We start from the raw sequence: 27,322 nt of genomic DNA, 5'->3' as shown, positions 1-27,322 counted from the left end.
TTTTTTGCAGCTGTGTCATCTCCTGAAGCTCTGAGTTTTAATCCCTGATTAAAAATTAGGCTGCTGAGACACACGGTGATGAAAGGTAGAAAGCTGTGTGACACCGATGTCGTCGCTTCCCAGTTACACCACGGACGACAATAGAGATTAGATGAGGATTTTCTGGCATCTCGAAATACGCTGCCAGGCATGCAGCTTCATATAGGACAGACCTAAGGCTCGGCAATATGGTTGAAATCAATCATTGATATCGATTGTAAGAAGAAATCCCTACTTTGGTCTTATTACCACAAGTATGATGAAATCAAAGTCTGATGAGGCAAGAAATGGTCAGATGATCATACAGGTTGTACATGAGCCAGAAGTTTAGCCAAGAATGAGTTCTCAACCTCAATTTAAATCTCAAATTCTCAGCGAACACCAAGCTCCTAAGAGGCCACTGTAACCTTACATAGCTCTCTTATTCATTTACTATTTTGGCCACTTTTCATGCGAGCAGCTGAATGCAACACCATGAATGCCTTCCAGGAGAGAAAGTGTGAAAATATGCACAATTATAGCCATATTTAAACAATACTTGGGGGCTGCCCTGGTAGGCGAATGGTCATAGTGGATGTCACATAGCTGCAGTGTCTCTGGTTTAATTCCAGTCAAGGGCCTGGCCTGAGAATGCCTCGGGACCCCTCAAGAGGAACAGGAAAGTGTTGCTGCCGCCACCATAAACAAAATGGATGAATGGACCTGTGTTCCATGTCATACCCTCCTCTTTTACCCATTATTTCCTGTCTTCTTCTCCACTTTCAGCTATTTAAAGGCTAAATAAACCAAAACAACAAGCTTTAAAAAAAAAAAAAAAACAGACCTTCAGCGGTCCCCCCAAACAGTTTTATTTTTTAACACATTGTATAAATTAGCTTTGACTGAACATAAACCCCTTAAAGTGCTCAGAAAACTAAAAATGTAATCGACAATTTAATGCCAACTTCATCTGCAGAAGAAGACTGCAGGATACGACTAAAAACTCTGATATGCAGCTACTACTGCATTTCAGAAACAGCAGCTTTGGCAATAAAACAACACTGTCAGTGAAAATCCCTTTGTCCACAGGGAGAATGTGCAGCTCCAGAGCCAAGAGGCAGGAACCAGGAATTTTCACACATAAACTGATGGATTTCTAAAATGGACAATTTAGGTAACAAGTACCTTTGACTTCAATAATTGTACCTAATGTGGGGATGAATAAGGCCTGTCTAATCATCTGCTTGTTTTTTTTTACTACTAAACGATGAAGATAAGATGCAATTTGCTTGAAATCAAACCTCTGGAAAACAGAATTTGTGAAATAATGACCCAAAGTGACTACTGCACCTCGATATGACTCTACCGAAAGACAATACACAGTCTCAACTCTTACATTTAACTGATGCATCTTAGCCTAAATCACATCATCCCAGTTCTCCAACACAACAGATCTGTCTGCACTTCTTCAACATTTGCATTTTGCACATCTCGATGGACAGACCACATCGCTGCTGACATCACTACAGACAAAGCTGGGAACAGTGAGAGTGCTGCTGTTTGGAGGATACTGCCTGAGAGCCCACTGCAACACAATATCTACTCAGAGACTGGGGCCTTTCTTTCTGGGAGAAAAAAATGGAAGAAAAGTAAACACTTCCATAAGTAATGCATGAACGGTACAGTTGGCCGAGCTCAGTCACATGATTTATTTTTAGCTTATGTGAACAGGCAGTTTCTCTGCAGAAAGACAGAGAGAGAGAGAGAGAGAGAGAGAGAGAGAGGGATGGATTCAGTGATGGGGGAGGGGCTGGCATGGCATTAAATGAATCTCAAAGTAATCACTCTTCCATCTGGATGATTTCATATTCGTCTGTTTTTTATGCTTGCATCATCAGACTCCAGCAGTCGCAGCTGAAGGGTTAAACCTCTGAACAGGGAGAACGTCCCATCAGTGAGCTCCAGGTGAGGACGGCTGTGTAACAATATAATAACAGAAGTGAAATGAAATGTGAAAACTGGTAAATGCATCAGATTAGAGAAACTACTAGAATCTATTTGGAAGCACCCTGACTGCCCTCATAGAAATGCATTTCAAAGAGTCTGTACCTGTCAGCTCACAATTTACACTCAAACAGGCAAAGAAATCTGCTTGAGAGGCAAAGCACAGCTCCACCGAGGAGACGAGGGCCTCACTCGTTAACCCATTTTCTCACTGTGACCCAGTCATGTCTGTCCTAATGGCCGAGGTCACAATCCAACTATCTCAGTGTTACACTCAGGCTTTTCTCGAGGCAGCTCTCCTCGTTCATCTCATCTTGACAGTTGCACCGGTAAGGAAAACTTCACCTTGGAGCGCATGTTTTTCTTTTTCCACAATCCAGATGGAGAAACACCGAAGCCGAGCCTCATCCCAGCCCTGCACACTCTCACACTTGCTAGCCTCTTGTTATTTGAATCGCTGCGAGACCGCTCTCTCCTTCCTTCCCCACAGGCACTCAGTCTGAATAGTAATTAGCTACCGACCTCTATTCTCTCTTTCCCTGCTTCTTTCTCGCCTCTCATCACATCTCACTCAATTGCTTTCTCAAGAAAACAATTTAAACTCATGTCAACACCTGCTCGCGGAAATACTACACGAACATTTGTTGAAATATTACAGCAGGACACAGGCACTTCCAGCTGTTATCACACAGAGAATAGACAATTTTAAAGGTTTGAAGGTAAGATTCCTACTATAACCGCATGCCATTAAGCTCCAAGTCAGATCCTCCAAATGTAATCCCCCAAGTCGGTCATCACAACAGACCCTGTAAGATCCAAAATGGCACATGGATTCCCCTCTTCTTTGGCACTATGCCATTCTTTCCTTTGTCGACTGAGTTCAAGTGGGTTATTTTCATGGGGGGTTGTTGTTTATTTACCTAACCAATGTTCCTGAGGCCTAAAGAGACGGCAAATTTTTATCTGTAGAGCAAACATCCAACTGAAACCTCCCGGTGGCCTCCTCGTACCAGCATCTCACTCACACACACAACCAGCCAGAGAACACACACACATCCTGGATACAACAGTTTGACATGACTTATTGCTGAGTACAGAGTTAACAACACCGTTTAAGTTATGAATGTATGCAGCAAGATATATCTTTCACACACATTCATGTTTCCTGACAAGGAGGTCGATGTCTCACTCTACAGTACACCAGTTTATGTATTTTTTTTTATATCTATCTACCATCACATTACAAATACAACACAGCCAGTGTGCCTATTTCATTCAGGATCATATCTACTCATTGTAACATAAAACTGATCACAGCGATATTTGCGCTTGTGTGTATAAATGGTGGAATTAGGCATCTGAATCACAAGTGTTTTGTTTTTTTTACCTACTGTGGGCTCACCTTTGCTGCAATATAAAGTCTTTGATCTCTGTAGAAACACCACAACCATAGAATCTAGAAGTAGAGGGAACTCTTTTGTGCAGTACAACAAATTTGCGCTATGAATCATGAAAAAGAAAAAATAAATCAAAGCTGAATTTCTTCATTTACTTTAGAAAAAAATACCTTCCAAGTGCCCACATGAGTTACTAATACTGGTAAAAATAGTGACTCCATGTTTTATTAACAGAAACTATTAAGTAGTATCTTACAACCACTACCTTTGAAATTTATTTCAATACTTTTCTCCTATATGCATATGGAAGCGAATCAGATAGATTAATTTTTGTTACGTGAATGTTTAAAACGGAGTCTCATGGCTTCACAGTTGCATGAAGGGGCACAAAATTTTTACATTTTTACTGAATCTGGATGGAGCAAATGTTTTATTTTGGCAAATTTTTAAATGAGACAGATGTAGAATAAACTTAAACTTCAATTTAGTTAAGAGTCTGATTGACCCGTCACCAATGACTAGTTCCAGGATCATTCTTAAGTTTAAATTCAGACTATTCTACCTGTTTTTACAGTCACCAGCTCATTTTGGTGATTTTTAAAAAAAATAATAAACATGCATTTCAAACCTGCTGGTAGGTTTGGAGGCAACTAGTTTTCTGTATTAATTAGTCATAAAACATGATCTGGGGCCATACTTGCACAGGCTCTTTTCTTACCACTCGGATTCCTTCGAAAGGACCAAAAAAGTTGCTACGGGGTTTGTGTCTTTTTTTTTTTTTTTTACACATCCACAGAAAACAAAGTGCTAGTTAAAACTGGAAATGAACCCTTGGATTTATTTGGCAGTTGGACCTCCTTTGGCAGCAATTACCTCAAAACAAGCTCTCTCATATCTGAGGATCAGACCTGTACAATGTTCAGAAAGGATTTTCGAATGAAACTGTTTCAACAGAGCCGCATTCTTAGGATAAGGTTAAGATCTCGGCCGGAGGTTCTCAAAGCTACTACTCATAGGTCCACATCTGATTTTTCAACACACTCAAAATATATTCGTAGCACGATTGAATACGTTGAAGTTGATTTGCCTTCATTCCGGATATGAACCAAGATCTGGACTGTAAGAAGCCCTGGTCTAGACTCTGACTGGATCCCTACAAAATGCTGATTTTCTTTGTTTGTTTGAAGTCACTCTCTTGTTAAGCATCAACTTGATTTGTACCCTGACATTTTCCTGTAGGATAACTTAACTTGGAAATTTATTTCCACTCCTCAACGATGATGAGTCATCCAGGATCAGAGACTGCAAACAAGCCTCAAATTATGATGACTCTTCTATCCAGTGTACAAAAAGTGTAGCTGTTGAGAAGTGTTATAGGAATTATGTGCATTATTATATAATTGTTTGCTCCCATGTGATCCACCGTGTAACGCTTGGCAAGCCACATAGCGAGTAGCACTGTATTAAGCATTTAGCTGTTATTCTGGGCTGCTTTAATGGAGTGTTTTTTGTTGTGTCTTTGGAGTCACTTTAGCTGGGCGGTCACAGTACTAACTTCATCTCCATTTATAGACTGTCTGGATGAATGCAGACTGAGGATATCTACATTCTTTGCCATTACATTATAATCTTTTGAAATTTCTTTCTACTGTGGCATGGTTTACCTCAGCAGATTCTTCTTGTGAATAGCAAACTTATAATTAGTCAAAGCACCTCTAAACCACACTTCCTTTTTTCCAATTCCAGGTTTGTGAACTCTCTTTTGCTTAGTAGTTCACATACTTTTTCCAACAGTCACTGTGAATGCTTTATTGCTGTATTCAGTACGGACAAGAACAATGTAACGACTTCAGAGTTATTACTTCACATGGTAGCTTGTGTTCGTTTGTAACTGTAACTTAGATAAAGATCTGATCATATTTGCAGACAAATTTATACATAAATGCAAATGGCTCATTGTTTTTTATCTTGGCACTGCCTGAACAGTTCAGAGCGCATGTTGATACAGGATGCAAGTGTGTCAACAAGAACTTGCAGCTGACAATAAGGGTGATAGTGCTGCTCAGAAAATTTATCGAGATGCTATTAACCCTGACCATTCTTATCCTTTTCTTACCATTTAAATTGGTTTGATGCTGAAAAAAATACAATATAAGATGTTTTTATGACTGCACCTTTTCGACAAAATGAAATGTTTTACTTGCTTTGTGCAACATTTCAAACATACATTCTCCCAGATTTTGCTTTGATGTTACGTGTAGTGACTCTTGTGCACTTTATTTTTGTTTAAGAATGTAAACCATAAGGACTCACCAAAAAGAAGTCTGTGTGTTGTATTCTTTCACTATGTATTGCGATCACCGTGCAGCACATTCCTCGAAGAGAAGCTCAATGTGTACCTTTATTGACTCAGACAATGAAACTGGAATTGCAGGCAATGGTGAGTGAACAAAATGCTTTAAAAAAGCCTGAAAGCCTAATGCACACACACACACGCACACACACACGCACACACACATGCACTGTGGGTCTCAAGTGATTCCCTCTCTGAAACAGCAAGCAGGGTGCGGCCAACTCAGGTAACACTGCGAATCATGTTTCCCTCCATGCATTCATTATACTCAACTCAGACAGGGAGTGATGACACACACACACGCTGGTCCTTGAGGGCCAGTGGAAGTAATAACAAGGTTTACTAGGCAGAATAACAAATAGGTGCAATGAGTTAACTGAAATGAAGCTGTGACTCAGCCACTGGCTCCCTTCCACCTTCTGTGGAAGTTTTTCCTCACTGTGCAGCAGACAGAGCGGAGGATGAGGGCGTGGCTGACACACCTGACATGCTACACTTCACATACTGGCTGGAAAAGCAGTTACAAACGCTAAATTAGCACCAACAAACCCATATCCTCCTCCGGGATTCACACAACCCTGTCAAACATGATTGGGCCATGACAGCTATGACGGAGACTGTGACCTACGTGAAACATGTCTCTGAAACAACATGTATATTCAGAGGAAGATGGTGTTTAGGAGATTATTTTCATTGCCATCTACAAATACATACCAGGTGACACTTCATACACGAGGGCAAAATAATGTGTAAAACTGTTACTGAACTACTTGGGGAGCAGATGCTGAGCCAAGTCAAGTCCAGTCAAGTTTTGTTTGGACTGCCCATTTTAGCATACAATGTCTCACTGTGCTTAGCAACAGCAACGGCTCCTGACCCAGCCCATACACCGTGGAAAACACAGGAAAATATGAAAGAACCCTCTTTAAAGAGCTTTAAAACTGTGCACAGGTATGATGAAAGCCTTAGTGAAGGTGTGGCATAGTTGATGAGATCCTGACAGTCAACTGGATGGGTTTGTCGATTTTTGCCATTTTCCACATCCACTGTGAAAACATTTTACTCTACAATTTCTTGCTGAGACTTGGCAATGCTGGACCAGTGCAATAGATCTTATTATTTTGGTTTAAATAACTGGATCAAACTTTGGAATTTGTGTATAGCCTGTCTGATATCTGGCCTGACTCCAAACTAACATAAATGAAAAAATTACCTTAAATGCTTGAGCTACTTGAGAACATCTGAGATTACTTTAAGCAGCACACAAAGTAATTGAATTAATTGAATGTAATGAAAGTGCAGAGGGGCTCAATAGCTGTGTCTTAATTCAAAGGCCTGATCCTTTGAAAGATGCAGCTCATGAGGTGAAAGCTTGGCTGAACTCGCTCCTCCTCCCCAGCCTCAGAGACGGGCACTCCTCACCAACTCAAAATGTCAAAAATTCCCAAAGGGCAAACTCATTGCTGCACACACCTGTAATAAGAATTGTAAGAGTTTGCCTTGTCATACAATGGACACGTGGAAAATACTTGTAGACATACACACAAAACATGGTCACACATTTCCTGACTTTACTGGTTGAAGAGTATCGACTAAATGCACTCATTGAACTGAATTGTCTAAATTAAGACGAGAAACATACACTTCAACAACATAAACTCCATTTTACAAACCCATTTGAAATGGCAAAGGCCTCAAGTTTAGGGTTTTCTCCGGCATAGAAGAGTTCTTGGTGCCCTTCAAAGCAGTACTAGGCATCCCCCAATTAAGTTTCAGTCAGAGCCAAAGAAAAATGACCAGTGCCAAAATCATAAAACCTGAGAATTTCTTTTAAAAACTTACAGTTTTAAGCCGTTTTGGTAACAGGGGTTTCATTTACTCAAGCACAGAACACATTTTTCAAATGTCAGAAATAAAAGAGAAAAAAAAATTTATATCTACACCCTGTGCCAAATTATTAGGCAAGTAGGTTTTTTTGTCCAAAACATAGTCTTAGAAATAAGTCTGGGCCTTCCCACTTTTAAATAGTCTTCTCCTGCTTCTCCTTGCTGCCGCTGTAAACGTCGTGGGGTTTCCTGTCCGTTGGCCACCCATCCTCTTGCCCATCCATCAGGGCCATCCAAGGTGACTCATCTCATCTGTCCATAAAACGTGTGAAGTTGGTCTTTAGATGTTGTTTTGCCCATTCCAACCGTTTTTCTTTGTGGTTTTTGTTGAGTGTAGGCTGTTTGGGTGATTTCTTGACTGTTCCGTACTCTCTTAGGATGCGGTATCTGGTACTTATAGGAACTTCAGGTAAGTCACAGCTTTTAAAGATGGTAGAACTTCATGCCAGCAGTCATCTGGCTGTTTCTTGCTTAATTCTTCTCAGATCCTTTGATGATAACATTCTTCTTTTCTTTTCAACTCGCTTTTTTCTGCCATCTTGACTGTTTTTGATATACTTTTTGATGGTCCTAGTATCTCTTCCCAATTTCTTGGCAATTTTGTTGGGAGTAAGTTTTTCTGACAGCAACTGAACTATTTGGCTCTTTTCTGTAGCCGTTAAGTCCTTTTTTTTGTCCCATTTTGATGAAAGCTAAAACTTTCCTAATAATTTGGCACGTGCACTTTTGACATATGTGGTGATTTTCTTGCTTTAAATGTAATATAATTTGAAATGATGTCTGACAAATACAAAGTTAGCGTATGAGAAGACTATTTAAAAGTGGGAAGGCCCAGACTTATTTCTAAGACTATGTTTTGGACAAAAAACCTACTTGCCTAATAATTTGGCACATGGTGTAATGAGGTCCGAGGTTCACTGTCTTTACGTCGACTAATCATGCTTACTATCGTGTATAATCACCCACCCCTGAAAGGCCCATTTCGAGCCAGGAAAAACCCTGCATGTTTCCTCTGTAATGGCTTTAACAGCTTAGCCCAGCTGTGTTGCTGGAAGTATAGCTTTGACATATGGTTGTTTTAATCTGAAAGGGGTTTATGGAAAATTCACAAACTAAAAGTGTGCGTGTGAGCAGGAAGTTTGGGGGGCAGGGAGTTGGGGCACCACATGGGCCATGTCCATAGCAACCAGACCCTTGTGGTGCTGCACAAGGGAAAATGAGATATAAAACCATGGTGATGATACAGGCGAGCACCAATCCATGAGGGCAGCTGCTGACACGTGAAACGCACTATGGAGCATCGAAATGAAGAGTAACATGAAATACATTTACAGAGGCAAGCTGCTCGTCACTTTTTCATTTTATGGCTGAATTTGTTCAGTGAACTTAGAGGGAATCTGTCATTAACAACAACCTGTACAGATTTGTCTAACCTGCTAACTTAAACTCTGTTTATACCATTCGAAATGTGGCTTCCAGTGGTATAAACACAAGATGAACAACTGGACTTAGCTTGATAAAGGACTTAAACAGTTACAAAAATAGTGAGTAGTTGATTTTCTCTGAAGTAAATAATCAGTTTAGCTGCAGTTGTGATAGAAACTGTTGTATTTTTACCATTTTACAGGTTTATTTCAACTTAAACACAGTGAGAAAATAATTATTACTTGTTGCTGCCTTGCTTAATCAGTGGCTTGCAACCACTGTAACAGCGTTAGCTGGTTTGACATGAAGGAGAAAGTAACATGTAAACTAGAAGAAAAACATAGATTAGATGGCACTGCACTCACTGGTCTGAGGCACGTGCTGCAGGCAATTTGACTGCTACTTCTACTTGGTACTTTTTAATAATTCAGTGAACAGCACAGTGACCTGACCACTACTTACTCCTCTCTCTCCACCGCTGTCACCATCGCAGTGGCATTTATTGGAGTTGTATAACTTTTACCGTAGTTACAAGCTGCCAGGTAGAAAACCAATAGATCAGAGCAGGTTAGATTCTAATTATCAGGGGTGTTGTGAAACACAACATGGCAGCCAAATGGAGTTGAGAGCCCACCTGAGCTTCAGTGTGAAGTTGAAAATGAGATGGTTCAGCTACCGAGCTGACAGTGCATGTCTGTGTGGAGGTGTGCGCTCGAGTCTCATCTAAATAATTCAGCTTTTTTGTACACAAAACTGCAATGCATTCTTAGCGGTGTGCAGTTTTTATATGTATGACCGTGTTCCTGGGGAAATTGGACACATAAGGTTTTACATTAAAAAAACTGAATCCTGCTGTTGTATTTTTGCTTGAGTGGCACAGGAGTCCGTGGCCTGGAGCACTGAAGATCACAGGACAGCTCCTCTGCAACAGTTAATGAGCTTTTAAACAGATAGGCTAAATCAGCTTCCTTCCTGTCCCCGTCAATGCTGTGTCTAAACACACACACGCACACACTCACACAAATAAATGCAACCATAAGTTCTGCAGCACAGATACACACACAGTCAGTGTTTTCCAACTCATAGACCTTCAAGGATAAAGCTGGTGATAGTCCATAGTTTTTTCTTCAATGAAGCCCGTGAAAAGACCACAACCAACAATGAGTTCAGTGTGACAAATATTATCTGGGTATCCAAAGCCTGATGTAAATCCCTGACCATCAAAGACCTCCAGTGTTGTCCGAAAACTGTTCAAAACTAATTAATGAGGGGTGAACCGATGGCTGTGTGGTTAAGGTGCATGTCACATGGGCAATCCCCAATTCGACACCAGGCTCGATGGACCTTTGCTACGTGTCATTCCTCTGCTCTTGTTCCCACATTTCCACTGTGCTGTCTAATATCGACAAAAAATAACAAGTGTTAAAAACAAATCAATGAGCCACACAGTTGCACTGAGTGATACGGTGCTTTTGTTATAGACCTTTCTCTTTCTTTGTCTTTAAGCTAGGAAAGAAATGCTGCATTTATATTTTTGTTCAATGTACTTTTAATTTTGAGTCACTTTGGTGCTATCTATCTATCTGAGTGCCATAGACTGGACAGCAAAAGTGAAAAGTTGGGTCCTTTATTGTCTTTTATAACCCTCCTGTCGTCCTGCAGGTCAAATTGACCCGTTTTAAAGTTTGATAATGTGTGTGTGTGTGTGTGTGTGTGTGTGTGTGTGTGGGGGGGGGGGGGGGGAATTTTCACAGTGAAAACGTCTACATTTTCAATATTTTTGGGACATTTTTGAACATTCTTTGGTGCAAAATAAGAAATGCTAAAAAAAATGTTTCTTTAAAAACATTCAGAAAAAAATCTACCAAAATCCAGCGAAATTCGCTGGATTTTGGTTGATTTTTTTCTGAATGTTCTTAAAGAAAATATTAGAAGTTTTACTGATATATGTGGAATCACTTTAGATATTTTTAGGATTTTGGGGGGAAGATTTTTATTCATTTTTGAAAATATTTACATTGTGAATTTTTTTTTAATTTTTAAATTTTTATTTCTTTCCAAATTTAAAAAAAAAAACTAAACAAAACAAAACGTTAAGGAATTTTTGGAATTTTCTTCCTGAAGATTTTGCAAATTTTTATAAATTTGGGGAATTTTTTACTGAGTTTTTGGATTTTTTTCAGACAAGGGAACGACTTCTTTTGGTGCCATAAAGGACAACAGCAGGGTTAATAACATCACTGAAGAACACCATCATTTAAGATTGGGTCTTATTTATTTTTGTGGAGGGGAAACCTAAAATAATCCAGCAGAGGGGGAAATAAGAAAACTAAGAGAAGTCATTGGTGGTGGGTGGAAGTGAGGGAGAGATCCCCAGCAGCAGTCCTGGCCCAGTGTGACTCACAGGCTAAATGAGCCAGGCGTGTTGCCCCCTGATGCTCTGTGACCTAGATTGAGAGACGCAGGCAGGACTATAATCTCTCATTCCTCTCCCGCTCTCTCTCAGTATGGAACAGGCCGCCGACACGAAAACCTGCCTCTCCTCTGCAGCGTGGCAGACAGACAGCGGGACGGATGCTGCTCACGAGAAAATCCATACATCAACTTTATCGGTCTGACCGTTACAGCAGGGACTGGGTCAGCGATCAAATTATGGAACACAGGAGTATTACTGTGTAACTGCAATCTGCGTGGAACTGACTGTTTACCAGACACGTGATGCGTTTATAGTCACACACACAGAGTCGTGTACAATACAACAGTACAGAAGGCATGCATCACTGTTCATGCATGGCTCTGGGTGTCATTTATTAGTACCAACATGACATCTGAGTTGAAGCACTGATACTACTTCAGTCATGCTAGCAGCATATCTATAGGGACTACATCCTCAGATTGACAGTGTATTAAAGAATTCTAACCAATATCTGATGGATTTCCATAAAATCTTCACAGACACTCATGATCCTCAGAGGATAACTCTTGTGCTCCAGCGCTGTAAGTAGGTTTAAATTCTATTTAGTTTATCATCAAAACACTGATGATCCCCCCTCGCCTCACCTGTACTCTGTGTGTAGTGCTGCTTAACAAATGAAAGCATTTGTTAGATGTCAGCAATCATGGTTTCACAATTGGTTTAGGCAGTTTATTTTTTTAAAAAAGTCTTTTAAAATTGAATAGGTTCTCTCTCTCTTTTTTTAACTAATCCATGAAAATCCATTCTTTGAGATGTAGACAAAGGAAGTTATCTGGGGGCTTTGGGGAAAACTAATTGCCATTTTTCAGACATTTTATAGTGCAAGCAAGTTATTGACGATGAAAATAATAATTAGTTTCAGCCTATTCAGTTTAGTATTCAGCCCACAGTTTATTCCAGAAGTTTTTTCATTTGACAAAAGGTGCTGAACTTCTCAAATATTACACAAACTCAAAACAAATGTGGATTGTCAAATAAGAAAAGTGACATAATTCTAACGGAAATCGGTAAATGCCTGACTGAAGAGAACCAAACAGGACTAAGAATCTAAGTGAAAGGCACATTTCTGAAATCGTTTCACTGTACTTACTGACCTCGTGTGAACAGCATCTGCACAAAATGAATTGTCTGTGATCATTTTTTAACTCTCTTTGTCCTTTTCACACAATATAAATGCAAGAGCTGCAGACACTTTGATGCCCACACACTGTCATGCTGAGAAGCTCATACAGTTGTTCAGTGCTCTAAATTCCAGTCCGGTTCAATCACCAAGTCTTTGACCCCCTCAAAGGTTTTCTTTGTGTCCTTACAGTCACGGAGGTTAAAGTAGGTGGAGTTACTCTCTCACAGACACACTTGCACACAAATAGAGATAGAGACAGGCACTGCAGCCCTCAACTCTTTCTGTAAAAAAAAAAAAAAATGCTGATGCACATTTTCCTCTGTTTGTTGCTAGGGGAGTCCCATCTACGGGGACAACAATGGGGGGATTGTTGCCATGTAAAAGATATCCATGAGAAAGCTTCAGACTCGTTGGGCGTCCAGCTGCTGCTTGTGCCACCAGCCTTGGACAGGCTGAGTGTACGTTGAGCAGACGGTTAAGGTGCTTCATCACACTAGAAGCTGTGGATACAGAAGCAGGGCATCTGGACAGCACCGAGCCTTTTCATGAGAAGAATAATCATGTCTATTCTAGAATTACAAATGATGCCGTCGTCCCCCAACTCCAGTAGAGGGACGGGGGTTTCAGCTTACCGGTCAGTCACACTTTAAAGACTAAAACTGTCACAGGTAACTCCGAATGTACTCAAAGATTTCTGCTGGTTTAACAGACCTGTGGCAGCTGCTCTAGGCACACTATCTGTCCAAACCGAAGCAGAAGTCGCTCACAACTTATAACAAAGCAACAACAAATCTACCTACGGGTACAAATAAAGAAACCTGAAACTGAACCTAAACCTGAACACACAGGACTGTAAACCCTGAAGGTTGAGTAATAATAGGTCTTTCCTAAATCATCAGACTATTCTACATCCCCTGATGAATAATATTAGGCCCATTTTGAAACTTAAAAATACAGGTTTTGAAACCATTTATGAGATTACACTACAGCTGGACTCTTTCCTGACCAAAACAAAGATGGCAACTGAAAATGACAGGTGTTTAGTTTTGTTTGACAACAAGCAAAATTGAAGTTAATTTCTATTTTGCTTTACATCAAAACACTACAGACTATTTATGATATTTTATATTAAAAATTACATGTTCATATGTTTCACGTCCAAACGAACAAGCAAATATATCATCGGTGGTTACCTGTAGAACGAATTCAACTCAAGTATGACTCAAGTATACTAGACTCGGAGTTAGCATGCTTTCATATAACTGGCTTTCTTCCACTATCTACATGTTACTGTTTTCAAAATCCACTTTCCCACAGGAAACAACAACAACTACCTTCAGTCTAGCAGCCTAACATGCTGAAAAAAAGAGTGCTTTTGTCCCCTTTAGAAGAATGACACTGAAGCCCAACCATTATACTGGGGTGGCTAAGCACTTCAGAGTTGAAGACACTTCATTTATTTGTGCGTTGCTAAAATAGAAGTGCTGACGAACTGATCGAGAGAAGATGAATGTTCTCCAGTTTTGATAATCAACTAAGTATGTCAGAAACAAAAACACCTATTTCTAGCAAAATACAAAGACTTGGTGTTTTTCTCAGTCTTGAACCATTGTGTCTTAGTTAAGGCACGGCAAGACAAGTTTAGTTAAATAAAACAACTAATCTCCAGACAGTCCATGAGTGTGCGATCAACATTTTTTACTATAATCCATTAATCATAAGAGTCGATTATTCAGCTGACAAAGTCTATCTACTTATTTGATCTAGGTCTCAAATTTGTGCCAGACTGTTATTGTTCTGACCTGCTACATTCTCACTGAATACTTGACTTTAAACTCTTAAGACCTGATACATCTGGGACTCAAAGTTGACAGAAGCCGTTTTACAATCAGAAGGCTCCTGTTTGGGTTCTGTGGCACTTACCAATAAACGGAGGTAAAGTCTCATCATACCGTAGAGCTCAAAGCTCAAACCACAGCAGGTTAATTCATCTGTTACTAGTCTCTGCTACATTCTTCACAAACAAGCTCCTTGTACTTTCAAGAGGAGTTGTCTTACACTGTAATAATAATGATTGCCCAATTACATCATTCCAGTACATATTTTACACTTGATTACACAGTTATTTCCCAGCATCCACTACCTCTCACCTCTGTTAAGTGAGTTGAACATACAGCGAGCATCCCATCCTCCATTACCCACCCTCATTATAACTCTGCTGATTGGAGTCTATTATTAAACACACATTCTAGCCTCAGTAACTCAGGTCTGAACAGGCCACAGCCACATTGTGCCACTGTGTGAGTTTTACATGCTGAGAGCAATCTATCAGGATAAACCTATACCTGAGAATATTAAGAAGGCTATCAGCAGTCATATTAATGCTTTGTTAAAATGATATATTTCTAGATCATGCTGGTAATCAATTATAGGGGATAAAGTTAGTTCTTACAGAGCTGGAAAAACAACGGGGGGAAAAAATCATTGAGATCTCCAGTACTGCTGCAACTAACAAATATTTTCATTGATGATTTTCTCAGTTAAGTGATTAGTTATGTGTTCTATATTGTGTCAGAAAATGTGGGAGACTGACTATCAGTGTTTCAAAAAGCCTAATGAGACGCCATCAAGTGTCTCAAACAGCATAAAATCCTCAAATTTAAGAAGCTGGAATGTGCCTTCTTGCACATCTATCAATTTTCAAAACAGTTGGCTGTTAATTTTACAGTTTACAACAATGGATTAATCATTGCAGATCTAATCCAAAGTCAGTTGTGCGGGAAAGATTGCCCATTGGTTTTAAAGTTCAATCCTGGGCTATGTGTTGTCTTCTAATGAATGAAAGACAATATTTTCATGCCACCGATTTAGTTTCTCTTACAAAGGAATAAATCTGACCGAACACATTGACAGTAATCAAGGGAAACAGCTTCCCCTGAGGTTCTCTGATATGACATGAAGTTTCACCTGTCTTCCTACATGGGCAGGGCAGCTCCAAGTATCAGTGTGTGTGCCTGTGGTGGCACAGGGACTGAGGCATCATTAGTGGCCCATACTTCCCCCCTGCTTGGCTCTCTATGTGAAACATAACATTACTCATCCACCCCCGGGCACCTGAGAACAGCACAGCACCAATCAAGTTGCTGCACAGTGATTCACAGTTTGAGGAGGAGACTTGCATAACAGCCAGCTCCATATTCCCTTTTTCCCACAGTCATTCCTATTAGACAAATAAGCCTCCTATATCTGCTGCAGTTCAGGGTTCAGACTCTAAGAAGTGTTGGATGGGCGACAGCATCATTCGGTATCCACTGATGTCTGAAGCTGCATACACACGCTCACCTAAGGCCTTCAGGGTAATGAACTTGACCCATTTTCTCTGACATGACTGTAAATACCCATATAAATGTGACAATAAGCATTGTATGTTATGTATGCAAGAAGAAAATGGTGATCAAAATAGTGAATATGGAGGGGAAAAAAAACTAAAAGCAGCCAGATGACTAACAAACATGTATCTGTTCAATGCATGTGTCGCACCCTGTGCAAATAATAACCTTTATGGACCATAAAAGCAGCACGGACAACTGATGGACAAATAGCGGCTTAAAAGGAGGTCAGTGTGTTTTCATCATTTCTTGCAGTCGTGCCCCGATCCACTGCAGTAAACACTGAGTCTCACCCAGCTGACACAGGAGGGCTGCTTCCATGTAAACACGCTCGGGATCAACACTTAACTCCAGCTTGCATCAATTGAAGCCGCAGCTCCAACTATCTAAGCCGCCGTAAGGACATCCTACCTTCGGATAGCTCCAGATCCAACTCTGCCAGCTGGTCCCTGACCTCTTTAGGCAGAGCCGACAGATCAACGCCGCGGTCGGCCATCGTTGGAAGCACAGCAGCCTGCGGGATGTTTGCGATATCTCGAGTGACAGCAGGTACAGTCCAGCATGAAGCTGAGAGAGGAGTAAAAAAATGAATCAAGATGTAGTAGCGCTGGTGTTTACTTCATCTTCGCGACTCTCCGACACCGCCATGACTGTGGGAGATGGGAACAACTCGCCAGAGGAGTCCGTCAGTCACATGACCGGGGCTGATGGTAATTGCTCTGACACGATGGTGGGATAGAGCAGACTCTCTGCTCCCTCTGCTGTCGTGTTTTTACAGCTGGGAGGCAAAACAGCATTCCTCCTGATCCATCTCACCTGCCACCCTGTCCTCAGGTGGAAGCCACAGCTCCTGTTTGTGTTTCCGTTTCAGTCACGGAGCTAACGGCTGATTTCCGTTAGCTTCCCCAAAGTCCGCAACAGCTATTCAAAATATAATAATGAAAAATAATACGTTTCCTACCCAATGATAACCAAATTAGCAGATTTGTCCACACTTGGGACTCTTTTCCAACACAAAGATGGCGCTCGGAAATATTCAATTTAATTATTAATGTGGTCCCAAAAAAACATGCAAATATAGCTTTCTTTGCTGGCTACTTTTAATGTATTTAGTTGAATTAATTAATTTAATTGATTATATTTTACTAGCAACTGCTGAAGCTAACTTTAAACATACAGCAACACATTTTTTGAAAAAAAAAAAATAAGCAAGAGGTGAAACCAGCCACCTGTCAAATTTCTAAGGTGGACTTGCTAACAAACAACTGCCTATATACTTCCACACCCAGTAGGTAAGGAGCAACATCAGCATTTGTTTAAAGTTATTTTTCTGTTCATTTTGTGAATGTAAGTCCAATATTCATTCTCTTTTAGCTCTGGCTTTGATTTCCACCAGCTGTATTCACCAGGTATAGTTGATAACTTTGTTGAGCAGAGAAGTGTACTTCAGAGTTACATTCATGGGGGAGTGAGGTAAGTTTGGCCTAAAGGCAGTTTTTAATGACATTAAGGTGGCACTTTTTTTAACCTGCTAGATGACTTTTTCCTCATACATATTATAAGCTATATGAATCATTTAAATTCTCATCTGAGGCAGTATTTTATACCTGCAAACCTGTTGCAAATATTAGTTTAATGCATTGCTAATGTAACTGAACAAAGCCCTGCAATTGCACAACCTGTGTGCACTAAGGTGCCTCAGGAAGCTGCACGCATTCATGCTCGTGAACAGTAAACTTAGGCCAACAATGAAAGCTGATAACCACCATTGTGATATACACTATCTGTGACTGAGGTTTTGTGTTTTGTTTTGCCAGCAAACACAAAAGAACGCTATGTCAGACTGACTGTGTAGTGCACTCCTCAACTACAGACCAAAAAAACTAAAACAATGTGCTGAAAGATGCTCCAAATCTCTGCAGTGAAAAGGAGCTTCAGTCATGTCATCATTCTGTGGTCGCATTAAATTATTTTCTGGTCCTTTTGGCAAAGTAGTTTAGTAAAGTTTTCTTTACTGAAAAAATGGTTTGGGAAACTAGTCATGACATTTTTTAAACTGGCACTATTAATTAAAGCTGTTTTATGGATTTGGGAAATAAACTGAGGTCAGAAGGAGGACTTGATCAACTTGTAGGGGGTTTTAAAAGACAACTGGCTTTTATTTTCCCCAAAAAAAGATGCTCAGCTATGTGACTCCAATGTGATGAGATGCAAAACTGAGCTAACTGCAGACACATCAATTAACTTTTTTCATTAATTTATTTTATTATTTGCCCAAGACAACTTATTCATTAGTTGAGACTATACACAAGTATTTTTTCTCATCTCGAGGCCTGAGTATTTGACAAACTCCCACCATACGGATCTCTCCAAGACATTTTTTCATGTGGTTCAACCTCTGTTTACACACATAAAGGACATCTATCCTCTTTCACAAATTAAGGGGACATACTATCGCATGATGAGAAAAAATTCCTAAAATTCCCACAGAGAAAAATAAACGTCTTAAAATAATGTTATAAAAAACACAGAGTGACGAGTGGAGAAAACAACATGATAGTCCTGGAAGTACAATGATGTATAAAATAATCTGCATTTCAAAACTTAAATTTAAAAGAAGCACCTTGCACAAGTATTAGGTCTACTTCATGATACAAGACGGCTTGTCAAATGTTGGAAAGCACCCAAGACCAGGACATCTGTAACTCTCTACAAATGTGCACTGGTCACCAATCCCATTCACTCGTCTTCACATTTGCTTTGGTCACCTCTTAACTTAAGCATTCTTTAGCCAACTTAAATAGACCAAACCCCTCTCAGCAGCTGCGCTACACATGTCAGCTAAATGCAAGAACATTGATATTTAATAGAAAAATATATTGCACTACTCTTTTCTCAAATGAAATGCCTGGGTATAGGATTTAAAATCTATTATGTTTGATTATCATTTAAAGGCCTTCTAAAAGACTAATCTTTTCAAGTGTGTTACATTAGGACAGAGGATGGAATCCTTACATAACAAGGACAGTTTTTGCATCAATAATTTGATGTTACAGAGAGAGATAACAGATCAGAAAACAGTGTCAGTATGATGAATCACAAACAAACAGTGGTATTCTTCAGCCTTGAATAATCCATGCAGTCAATAGGGTTTGATACGTAGGACTAATATAATGACATCCATTTTAAATGGGTTAAAATAGGTGGTAAAAAAAAAAAAGTCAGGCACACAATCACAGGGTAAACAGTGTACACATCTACAATTTGGTTGGTTAGGAGCTCAGCTGGCTAAACTGCCAATTGTAATTACAGAGGATTAACTGAAAAGAGAAACACAGACGTAAAACTTAAAAGGACAGCTTGAAAAAGTAAACAAAAAAGAGCATTAAAACACTCTCCAGGCTGCCTTTTACTACAATCAACCAGCCAATCTCTCACTGCATCAGCATAACGTTACGTCAACGACTTGGATCAGGCATAAAAATCTTTTCTTACAGGTGAAAAATACAAGATATCTTACAGTAAAATTGTCAGCCTGGGAAAAAAACAAACCTCATCACAGCCAGTGTGTGGGAAAAAGTTTGACTGAAGCTGCTTTTGAAGTGAAATGAATATAACTGATGAGTTTGATGTCGAGATTTTTCATTCATGTTTTTCCTCCCACTCTAAAACCAGCTGTCATAGCCGAACAAGAAAATGACCCCAAACCTTGGAGAGTGAGTGTCCGACACGTTATTCATATTTACACACGGAGAGTGAAGAAGCTTCTCTGAAAAGGGAGTGAAGGGTTGACGGAGGCACTGTGCCAAGTCTTTGTGTGATTATCGTTGGCTGTGAGGTGAGGACAGGATCTTGGTCTGGGATAGGAGAGAGGGAGTAAGGTTGGCTCCCTCTTCAAAAATTAAAAAATAAAAACAAAAAAAACTTTGCACCAGTCCGGCCTCCAAACGTCACTTGAGTTCATTCTGGCTAACTGTGTCCGCAGATCATCTTGGAGCAGACTGTGGTTGCGTTGCCATGACAACCCCTCCAGGCTGGCCGGATCCCATACCTGCCAGGACCGACATGGCCACCGCCTCTGCAGCACGGACACTCAGCCCGTTGATGGTGGCCCCTGGACTTGGGGCCGAGGCAGGTGGTGACGGCCCGTGCTGAATAACCGCCGCTGGGGAGCCGATGGGTTCGGTGGAAGCGTCTCTGGAGGTTTCTTCTCCTCCTGCAGCTACAGACAGAGAGAAACATTCACCCTTAGAGAGGTGAGCGAGTAAAAATAACATATTAGATGGATGTGTTGATGATGACTGATGAATCCTGAACAGTGCAGGAAGCTTGTTGGACAGTTCATGATCTTAAATGGTTACCTAAGAAAGCCGCCTTCTTCTGCATAACAGTGACAGGACAGTCTTTGTGAGCCAGGAGGAGCTGCTTCAGCTGTGCCACCTCATTCCTCAGTAGGGTTACTTCACTCTGTTGGCAACACAAAACATACAGCGCAAGTTATTTGAAGCGTGCCCCTTCTTGTTGGATTATCAAGGAAACGATCTGGGGTTTCTAACATCCTGGAGGAGACTCACCGACAAGGAGACGTTCATGTTCGCCAGATCCTCTGCCTTCTTCTCCAAAGAGTTAACCCACAGCTTTCGTTTTTGCCTGCATCGTGAGGCGGCTGCCCGGTTTCTTTCCAGAAAACGCTGCCTCCTCTCGTCAGGGTCCATCTCTGACGCTCGCCTCCGGCGGCCTCCTGTGGGCTGAGCAGGGGACACCTGGAGAATGAGGAGGGGGTAAAAGTGGGCAAATTTCAGACACAAATGCAATCCCATTGTAGGGGTTTGAAATGCATGCTTCTTGAACACGAAACAGCAGCATATAGCACTTATCACATTTATTAAGATGTTAAGACTCACAAATTTCAGACAATTTCCTGAACTGTTACTTCAAAATCTAAGAGTGACACTGAATGCAACGCTCACCTTTGACTACAATCAAATTCTTAGCATTATCATTTAGTGCACAAAAGAACTTTTTTGGATATATGATCGATCAAAGCGTATATTTTGGGTGCACAGAAGCCATGCTGCATAAAGGCGCACAAACCATGTTAATTCTGGTGGCCGCTTAACACCTTTGATGGATAAAATCAATAAACAGGGCTCCAGACTGCGAGAAAATGGTCGTGAGAGTATGCCAGATAAAATTTCAAATGCTCACACTGTAATAGTACATGATGATCATTAAGCTGTATCGGTGTTATTCTCTAACCGGCACAGACGGCTTCTGCATTAACCACAGTGGTGGAAAGTAGTACTTCTGTAACGTCGGTGTACTGCGATATTCACGCATAAAAATGTGACCTTTTCGCGGAATCTGGAGTGAACCTACATGTGCTGCTCATAGAAAACATGCTGGACGAAGATGTAGAAAAAAAAATCACTCCATTTCATCTGAGACAAATTTGATATTAGAATGCCCTACCTTAATAATTCTTGGTCACACACCTGTCTGAGCACCACAGTCACCAAGCAGCAGCCACTGCAGCCTGCTATGTGGTGCATTTAGGGAACACTGCTAACCTGTAGTGCCTGTCAGTAAGAAGATGTTCAGCAAGTGATGCGTTTTGTCTAAGACAGGGTGGGAGCTGCAACCAAATCAGAAAGCTGCCGATGAAAAAGTTAGCCTGGAGTCCTGATAAATGGTGTGAGTGAAAAATAAAGCAGTGGCAAAGGCTAACAAAGAATCTAACATGGCTTACCAATGTCAAACTAAGTACTGCCCTGAAGAACCATGTACTTGTCTACAATCGTGTCAAACGTTTTCTTTACGTTGCACTCTGATTACAGGTAGGATCTCTATACAAGCTAATATGGGTGACTGTACCTGTGGTTGGGCAGGTGACGGTGCATCAGAGTTTTGCGTGGGCTGCTGGCTCTGTTCCTGCCGCTGGGGGACAGCAGGGATGGATCCTGACCCCCCACCAGCTCCATCTTGTGCTCCGGGGCCCTGATGGGTTAGAGCTGCCTTCAGCCGCTACAAAGAGACACAGACGGCACTTCATGGATTACAACTGACTGAATACTCTGACCATGAAAGAAGGCAAAGAAAGCTTGCCTGGGAAGCTATTAGAGACGGATATTAGATATGTATCCTTGATGTATTTGCAGAAGATTTTTTGCCTGTTAGATATAAAAAAGGTGTAATACACAGCTGGAATATACAAACCATGTCATGAGAAGAACTAACAAATTGTATCGAGTAGATTATATATAATCATCTATTTTATACATGAAATATGCGTTTCTGTTCATTTAAAAAGAAAATGGATGACATCTGTACATTCTTGTCGCTTTATGCCACACTGTATTTTGAGTTATAAGTGAGGGCTTGAACAAAACAATGGACAGATGGTGCAGCTGTGCCACACGTCATATTTAACTGACGTTGCTCTGAAACGACAGCTCCAAGACAAGAATGTCTCATTCTGTTAAATGCCTGTTGTCTAGACTCCTTTCTCCTCGCGTCTCTTGCCTGCCTCCTGTGCTTACTTCTCTTGTAGGAGGGATTAAAACGTGAGAAGGAAAGGAATTGAGGATGTACAAACTGAGAAATCAGAATAAGGGAGTGTTTTGTTTATCCGTTCGGGGCTACTGCAGAAACACTGCAGGGGAACACGGTGACTGTAGAGGAAGACACGCAATGCAGATGTAAAGGGCTTATTTTAACAAAACACAGTGATTCTTTTCAGGTGATTATACACTAGTGAAAACATAATTATAGCATTATATTCTATTTCTGCTAAAAGCTCTCCCCAGTTAGATTTGAACTTGGAAACAATGCTTTCAATTATAGATCATGCAATTCGTGGAACAAAACAGTGAAAATTATTACACTAAAATCTACTGGATATTTTAGAATTTTAATTTTAAACTTCACATGCTATACTTGTAACTGTCTCACATAATATGCATTTTATAATTGTATTTATTAAATCTCACAAACCTTTTTCCCTAAAAATGAAATTTTAATGTTTTTTTAATTAATATACTGTGGTAATACCTTTTTTCTGTTCAACCATCTCTTTGCTGTTTGTTTTTCCTTTCTGCTCTTTCCGTTTTTATAATTTGTTTTGTTATAAAAAAGGTCACTCTTCAATAATCTCAAATATAAATAAAGGTCAAAAGAATGAGTAAAAAAATCCTACACACTGAACCTTTAAATGTAGCAGTTTTGCAATTTCAAAAAGTGAGCATGCACAAATGGACAGATTGTTTTCACAACCTACAAAATGATGTCAGTATGACTGATGATCTCACCATCTTGGTCTCAGAGTGAAGACTGTACCCAGACGGGGAGGATGAACCACTGCTTGCTCCTCCAACAGGAGGCCCTGGAATCCCAGGGATGTTAGGCACTGTGTTGACTGGCCTTGCAAGCTGTGCATTACAACAAAGACAGAGAGAGAAGAGAGAGAAACACACAAGAGATGGTAAAAATACCATTCCATTTCTACCATTTATATATTTTTCAGTGTTCTGAAGATCACTTACAGATATAACTGAGGTTATCTGCACAGGACTGGGCAGGAGGGGGACTGTCTGTCCATTGGGAAGGTGCCTCACCAGTGGATAGGCGCTTGTGGGGGAGCTGTTGACAACATTAGACAGTTGGAAATGGATGATTGTGTTCCCAGTGATGAAGAAAAGATTGAGGGTCGGACTGGTAAAGTCTTTCACTTTTCCAGTGAACTCTTCTAAAGCATCAGTTGTGTCTAGCCTCTTAAAGTCAATTTCCATGACAGACCATGTACACAACCTATAATTCTGAGTGGGACTTAATTTATCTCTCAAAAGTAGGTCTGACATGGCCTCCAACTACACCTGCCTCACCACTTAGACCAGGAAGAGGAAAATGACAGAGAAGTCAGACCATAACCTTGTTCTCTTGGAAAGGTAGACAAAACTCCCTTAATCCGTCTGGACAGCTACATCGCTGACAGTCCTGTAATAGTAATTTATTTGTATCTTGAATATAATCTAGATGTAGAATTTTGACGGTGTACTTTATGACTCAGTGACTCATGATGAGCAAGCTTTTCTACATACAGAAGACTGATCTTTCCACTCATTTAGAACATGTTCTTACCAACTATATAACCATACAACTGTCCCAAGTTTGATCACTAGTGTGACTAGGTGTGACTAGTTACATGTGGGTTTGTAGACATTTATTGCTACATTTTCTCAGGTATTACTTGAGTTTTAAGACGCTTTGCAAATAGGCCAACAAACATCAAGAAAAGTCAACAATAAGAGCACAATGTAGTTAGTTTACCCAAGCTGCCTGTTGGACGGTGGAGCTTGTGTGATGACAGAAGTTGGAGATGGTAGGGTGGGGTGTAGTGGGTCATTGCTCAGGTGAAGGGGAAGAGAACCTGGACGCACAATAGTTGGAGTGGGAGCAGAGCTTGCCACAGGCTTTGTGAGAATCTCCTGTTAACAAAGTAACAATAAAACACTGTTCTTTCCATTCATAAATTAATTTTATCTGCATGTATCAACATTAAGTCTGTTCAGCAGTTTGTACCTTGCCTCTCCCCCTCGAGTCTCTGCTGTCATCTGACATGCTGGACGAGGAGTCTGGGCTTTCAGGAGGTGAAGAATCAACTTGTAAAGGACCCTCATCCTCCTCTTTTACTTCAGAAGGAGTTTGTAACGGTGCAGCCTGAAAGACCCAAAGCATAGTTGAGAAACTGACAGCTTTCAGATCATCTAAAACAACAAAATGTCGAATTCTTACATCATTTTATGTAACAACCAGCAAGTCATTCATTCAACATTCATCCCTTTTTCTCACCGGGTGTTTTGTCCTTTGCTCGTCTTCCTGTGCTTTGCAAAACTCCTGTTCAAAGGAGCTGGCCAGCTCATTGAATAAACCAACCTCCTCACAGTTCTTCAGGAAACGTGTGGGTGTGGGAGTCTGGTCTGCCAAAAAAAAGGCATATATTACATTAGTCAACAGCATTATGAGGACCGAAATATCTCAGTGCAACCAGACACATAATAGCACATGAATACAGATCCTCACAGCATTGACAGCTTTACTTCTCCTCAATTCAGCGTCATCCAACAAGCTCTAAGAAATGATTCTGACATTACCTGCAATAATAACTGAGTCGGTTCTGGCCGGACCAAATTTTAAAGTCATTTCATGCTTGTGTTTGTGTACTGACAAGTGGTCTTCATTTGTGAATCTCTGCAAAAGAAAATGCAGCCAGTAAGAAAAAAATCTAGTATGAATGTAAAGAACATAAAACTTAGCATCAGTATGTTTATTATGCTGCTAAAACATGACAAAAAACTAATCAGAACAGCTACTTCATTGCTAATGTGAGAGGAATAATAGTAACTTCTTTCTGTTAGACGATCCACAGTGATGCAGGCAACTATAAAAGCAGTGTTATTAGTGCCTGATCATCGTCTACATTGTGAAGCATTATAAGTGGAAATGTAGCAAAACTGTAATGATAAGAGTAAGGTAGGCATCTGTTCTAAATTTCTCTGAAAGCAGAGTGAAAGAAAGTGTTAGGAAGATATTCACTGAGAAATCATACCTGCCCACATCCAGGGGCAGTGCATACAAAGGGTCGATCATCCCCCATCTCAGATAAATGTTCTGCAAAAGGGAGCAACAAACAGTTTGTTAGCCGTTTTATTAATTAATGCAGGAGACACTCACACAACTGATGCTCAAGCTGCCAAGATACACTGTCAATGATTGAATAGTACTGAATGTTTCAGTAGTGTCACTCCTATTTATCTGTATTGTCTGCAATTTTCCTCGCTGCAGGATCAATACAGGTTTAATCTATACCGGTGCCAGACAATTATTCAGAAGCAATTAGCTAGCTAGAAAATACTCAGATGTTACTGTTTATTATTTGGGTATGTCAGACTGTGTTTTTACTTGTATCAATCTGCAGCATCTGTCTGCATATGAAGAATACCATGCACCTGTTGAGAAGTGCAATTTGTATTAGCGCCATTAATTTCATGTGTTCACCTGTCGCCGAAAAGCCTGGTAAAGTGGTCATACAAACAAGAGGTTAGGAGGGACCCGGGTCGAAGACTGCCGGCCTGTTTGGAGCATTTGCTTTGGACTCGCTCGGAGATAATCGCAGACTAACGTTCAACGATGAGGCAGCAGAGAAGGCAACCATCCAAGCTACCCTCCTGTGCCTGTCTGGCTGGAGTTAGCTGCTATCACTGTCGCGGTCATTCGGCTATGCAGCTAGCTTAGTGGCTTAGGTGACAGACTGTTGACAGGTTAACCTAATGTACTACTTATTTGGCTAGCTTTGACTTAATGAGAGAAGGGCCTCAAGGTAGCTCATCCTTACGGCTAACCTCACCAAAATATTTTACTTCCAAAACCCCACAGACGTGTCATTGTAACAAACGTGGACGCTTATATCGTGAAAACCAAATACAAATAACGGCCGACCAGATATGCGTCGCAAAGCGGTTATTTTTGTGTAGCTGCCCATCACACCACAGCTAGCTAAGCTCCTGCTAACTGCTAATCGAAGCTTCGTTAGCTGGGAGTTTATGCAGGTCCGCCAAGTTAGTAGCTAGCGTTAGCACGCTAATGCTAAAGAGAGCCCGCCGCAGAAACTGAGCTCCAATCGCATGAGCCGTCGCATGCTTTATGGGCATAGGCAATACACTTTACAGAGCATTAAAATTTATATGAGTTGATCCGAAATATGGTGAAACTCACCCGACATTTAAACTACCTCTGCACTCCCCCTCCCTGCTCCGGACAGCGCTGCTGTGCTGCTGGTGCCTGGCTGTTGTTGACACTCTGACACTTCCATTAGCGAAACATCGCGAGAACTGCAACTTGGCACCGTGTTACGTAACAGGGTTGATCTGAGGGAAAACGTAAACATCATACTGAATCCATTTATATTGTCTGAACCCATATCCCGACTTTAAATATACCAAACCTGAGCCAAATCTATGCAAACACTGCTTCACCGTGTTTTATTCACCCATCAGTTAAATGTCCTAAACGCACTCACTGACGATTGTAATCCAAATGTGCTAACAGAAGTTACATAATGTTTAAGGTTATTTCCGGATGTTATCTTGGCAGATGCCATGTAAAATCCGCTAACAAATCCTCTCCTTTGCTGTGTGGCAGATCATTGACATAATGTGCTGTGTTTAAATACAAGAAAATCAGGCCACACATCAGT

General features: G+C 40.7%; 2 protein-coding genes and 1 long non-coding RNA gene across 6 annotated transcripts in view; 1 reads left to right on the top strand and 2 right to left on the bottom strand.

Annotated features, from left to right (window-relative positions):
- dip2bb (disco-interacting protein 2 homolog Bb) overlaps positions 1-16,875 on the bottom strand; it is a 50,913-nt gene extending 34,038 nt beyond the window's left edge. For both annotated transcript variants that reach the window (XM_051948203.1, XM_051948204.1), the window contains exon 1: positions 16,483-16,875. In XM_051948203.1, coding sequence (XP_051804163.1) covers positions 16,483-16,567 — 85 coding nt within the window. In that variant the 5' untranslated portion in view covers positions 16,568-16,875. The remainder of the gene's footprint in view (positions 1-16,482) is intronic.
- A 1,436-nt stretch (positions 16,876-18,311) lies between these two features.
- On the bottom strand, positions 18,312-26,983 carry atf7b (activating transcription factor 7b). Of its 3 annotated transcripts, none has more exons than XM_022203911.2 (12): positions 26,842-26,983; positions 25,676-25,737; positions 25,221-25,317; positions 24,919-25,046; positions 24,649-24,786; positions 24,397-24,554; positions 23,613-23,709; positions 23,379-23,498; positions 21,946-22,095; positions 20,646-20,819; positions 20,433-20,538; positions 18,312-20,293 (listed from the first exon to the last, which is right to left on the bottom strand). In XM_022203911.2, the coding sequence occupies exons 1-12, from the start codon at positions 26,846-26,848 to the stop codon at positions 20,058-20,060; spliced, it is 1,473 nt and encodes a 490-aa protein (XP_022059603.1). In that variant the 5' UTR covers positions 26,849-26,983; the 3' UTR covers positions 18,312-20,057. The 3 variants fall into 3 exon arrangements, with proteins under 3 accessions (XP_022059603.1, XP_022059602.1, XP_022059604.1); XM_022203910.2 differs by having other exon boundaries at positions 20,646-20,834; positions 26,842-26,982; XM_022203912.2 differs by having other exon boundaries at positions 20,181-20,318; positions 20,646-20,834; positions 26,842-26,982.
- LOC127534017 (uncharacterized) lies at positions 20,195-22,872 on the top strand. Its single transcript, XR_007941930.1, has 2 exons — positions 20,195-20,327; positions 21,909-22,872. It is a non-coding gene; the product is annotated as an uncharacterized LOC127534017 (long non-coding RNA).
- Positions 26,984-27,322: the final 339 nt, after the last annotated feature.

The sequence above is a fragment of the Acanthochromis polyacanthus genome, chromosome 5, assembly GCF_021347895.1.
Source record: "Acanthochromis polyacanthus isolate Apoly-LR-REF ecotype Palm Island chromosome 5, KAUST_Apoly_ChrSc, whole genome shotgun sequence".
In the NCBI taxonomy this organism is placed as follows: domain Eukaryota; kingdom Metazoa; phylum Chordata; class Actinopteri; family Pomacentridae; genus Acanthochromis; species Acanthochromis polyacanthus.
The sequence above is the reverse complement of the archived record's forward strand: the minus strand, read 5'-3'. Positions and strand labels throughout refer to the sequence as shown.

Bases quoted from the DNA above. Each gene is read 5' to 3' on its own strand.
- atf7b (XM_022203910.2), bottom strand. The intron at 25,318-25,675 runs GTATGATTTCTC...TTTCTTTTGCAG, and splicing joins CTGCCCCTGGATGTGGGCAG to AGATTCACAAATGAAGACCA. The intron at 23,710-24,396 runs GTAAACTAACTA...TGTTGTCAACAG, and splicing joins CCGTCCAACAGGCAGCTTGG to CTCCCCCACAAGCGCCTATC.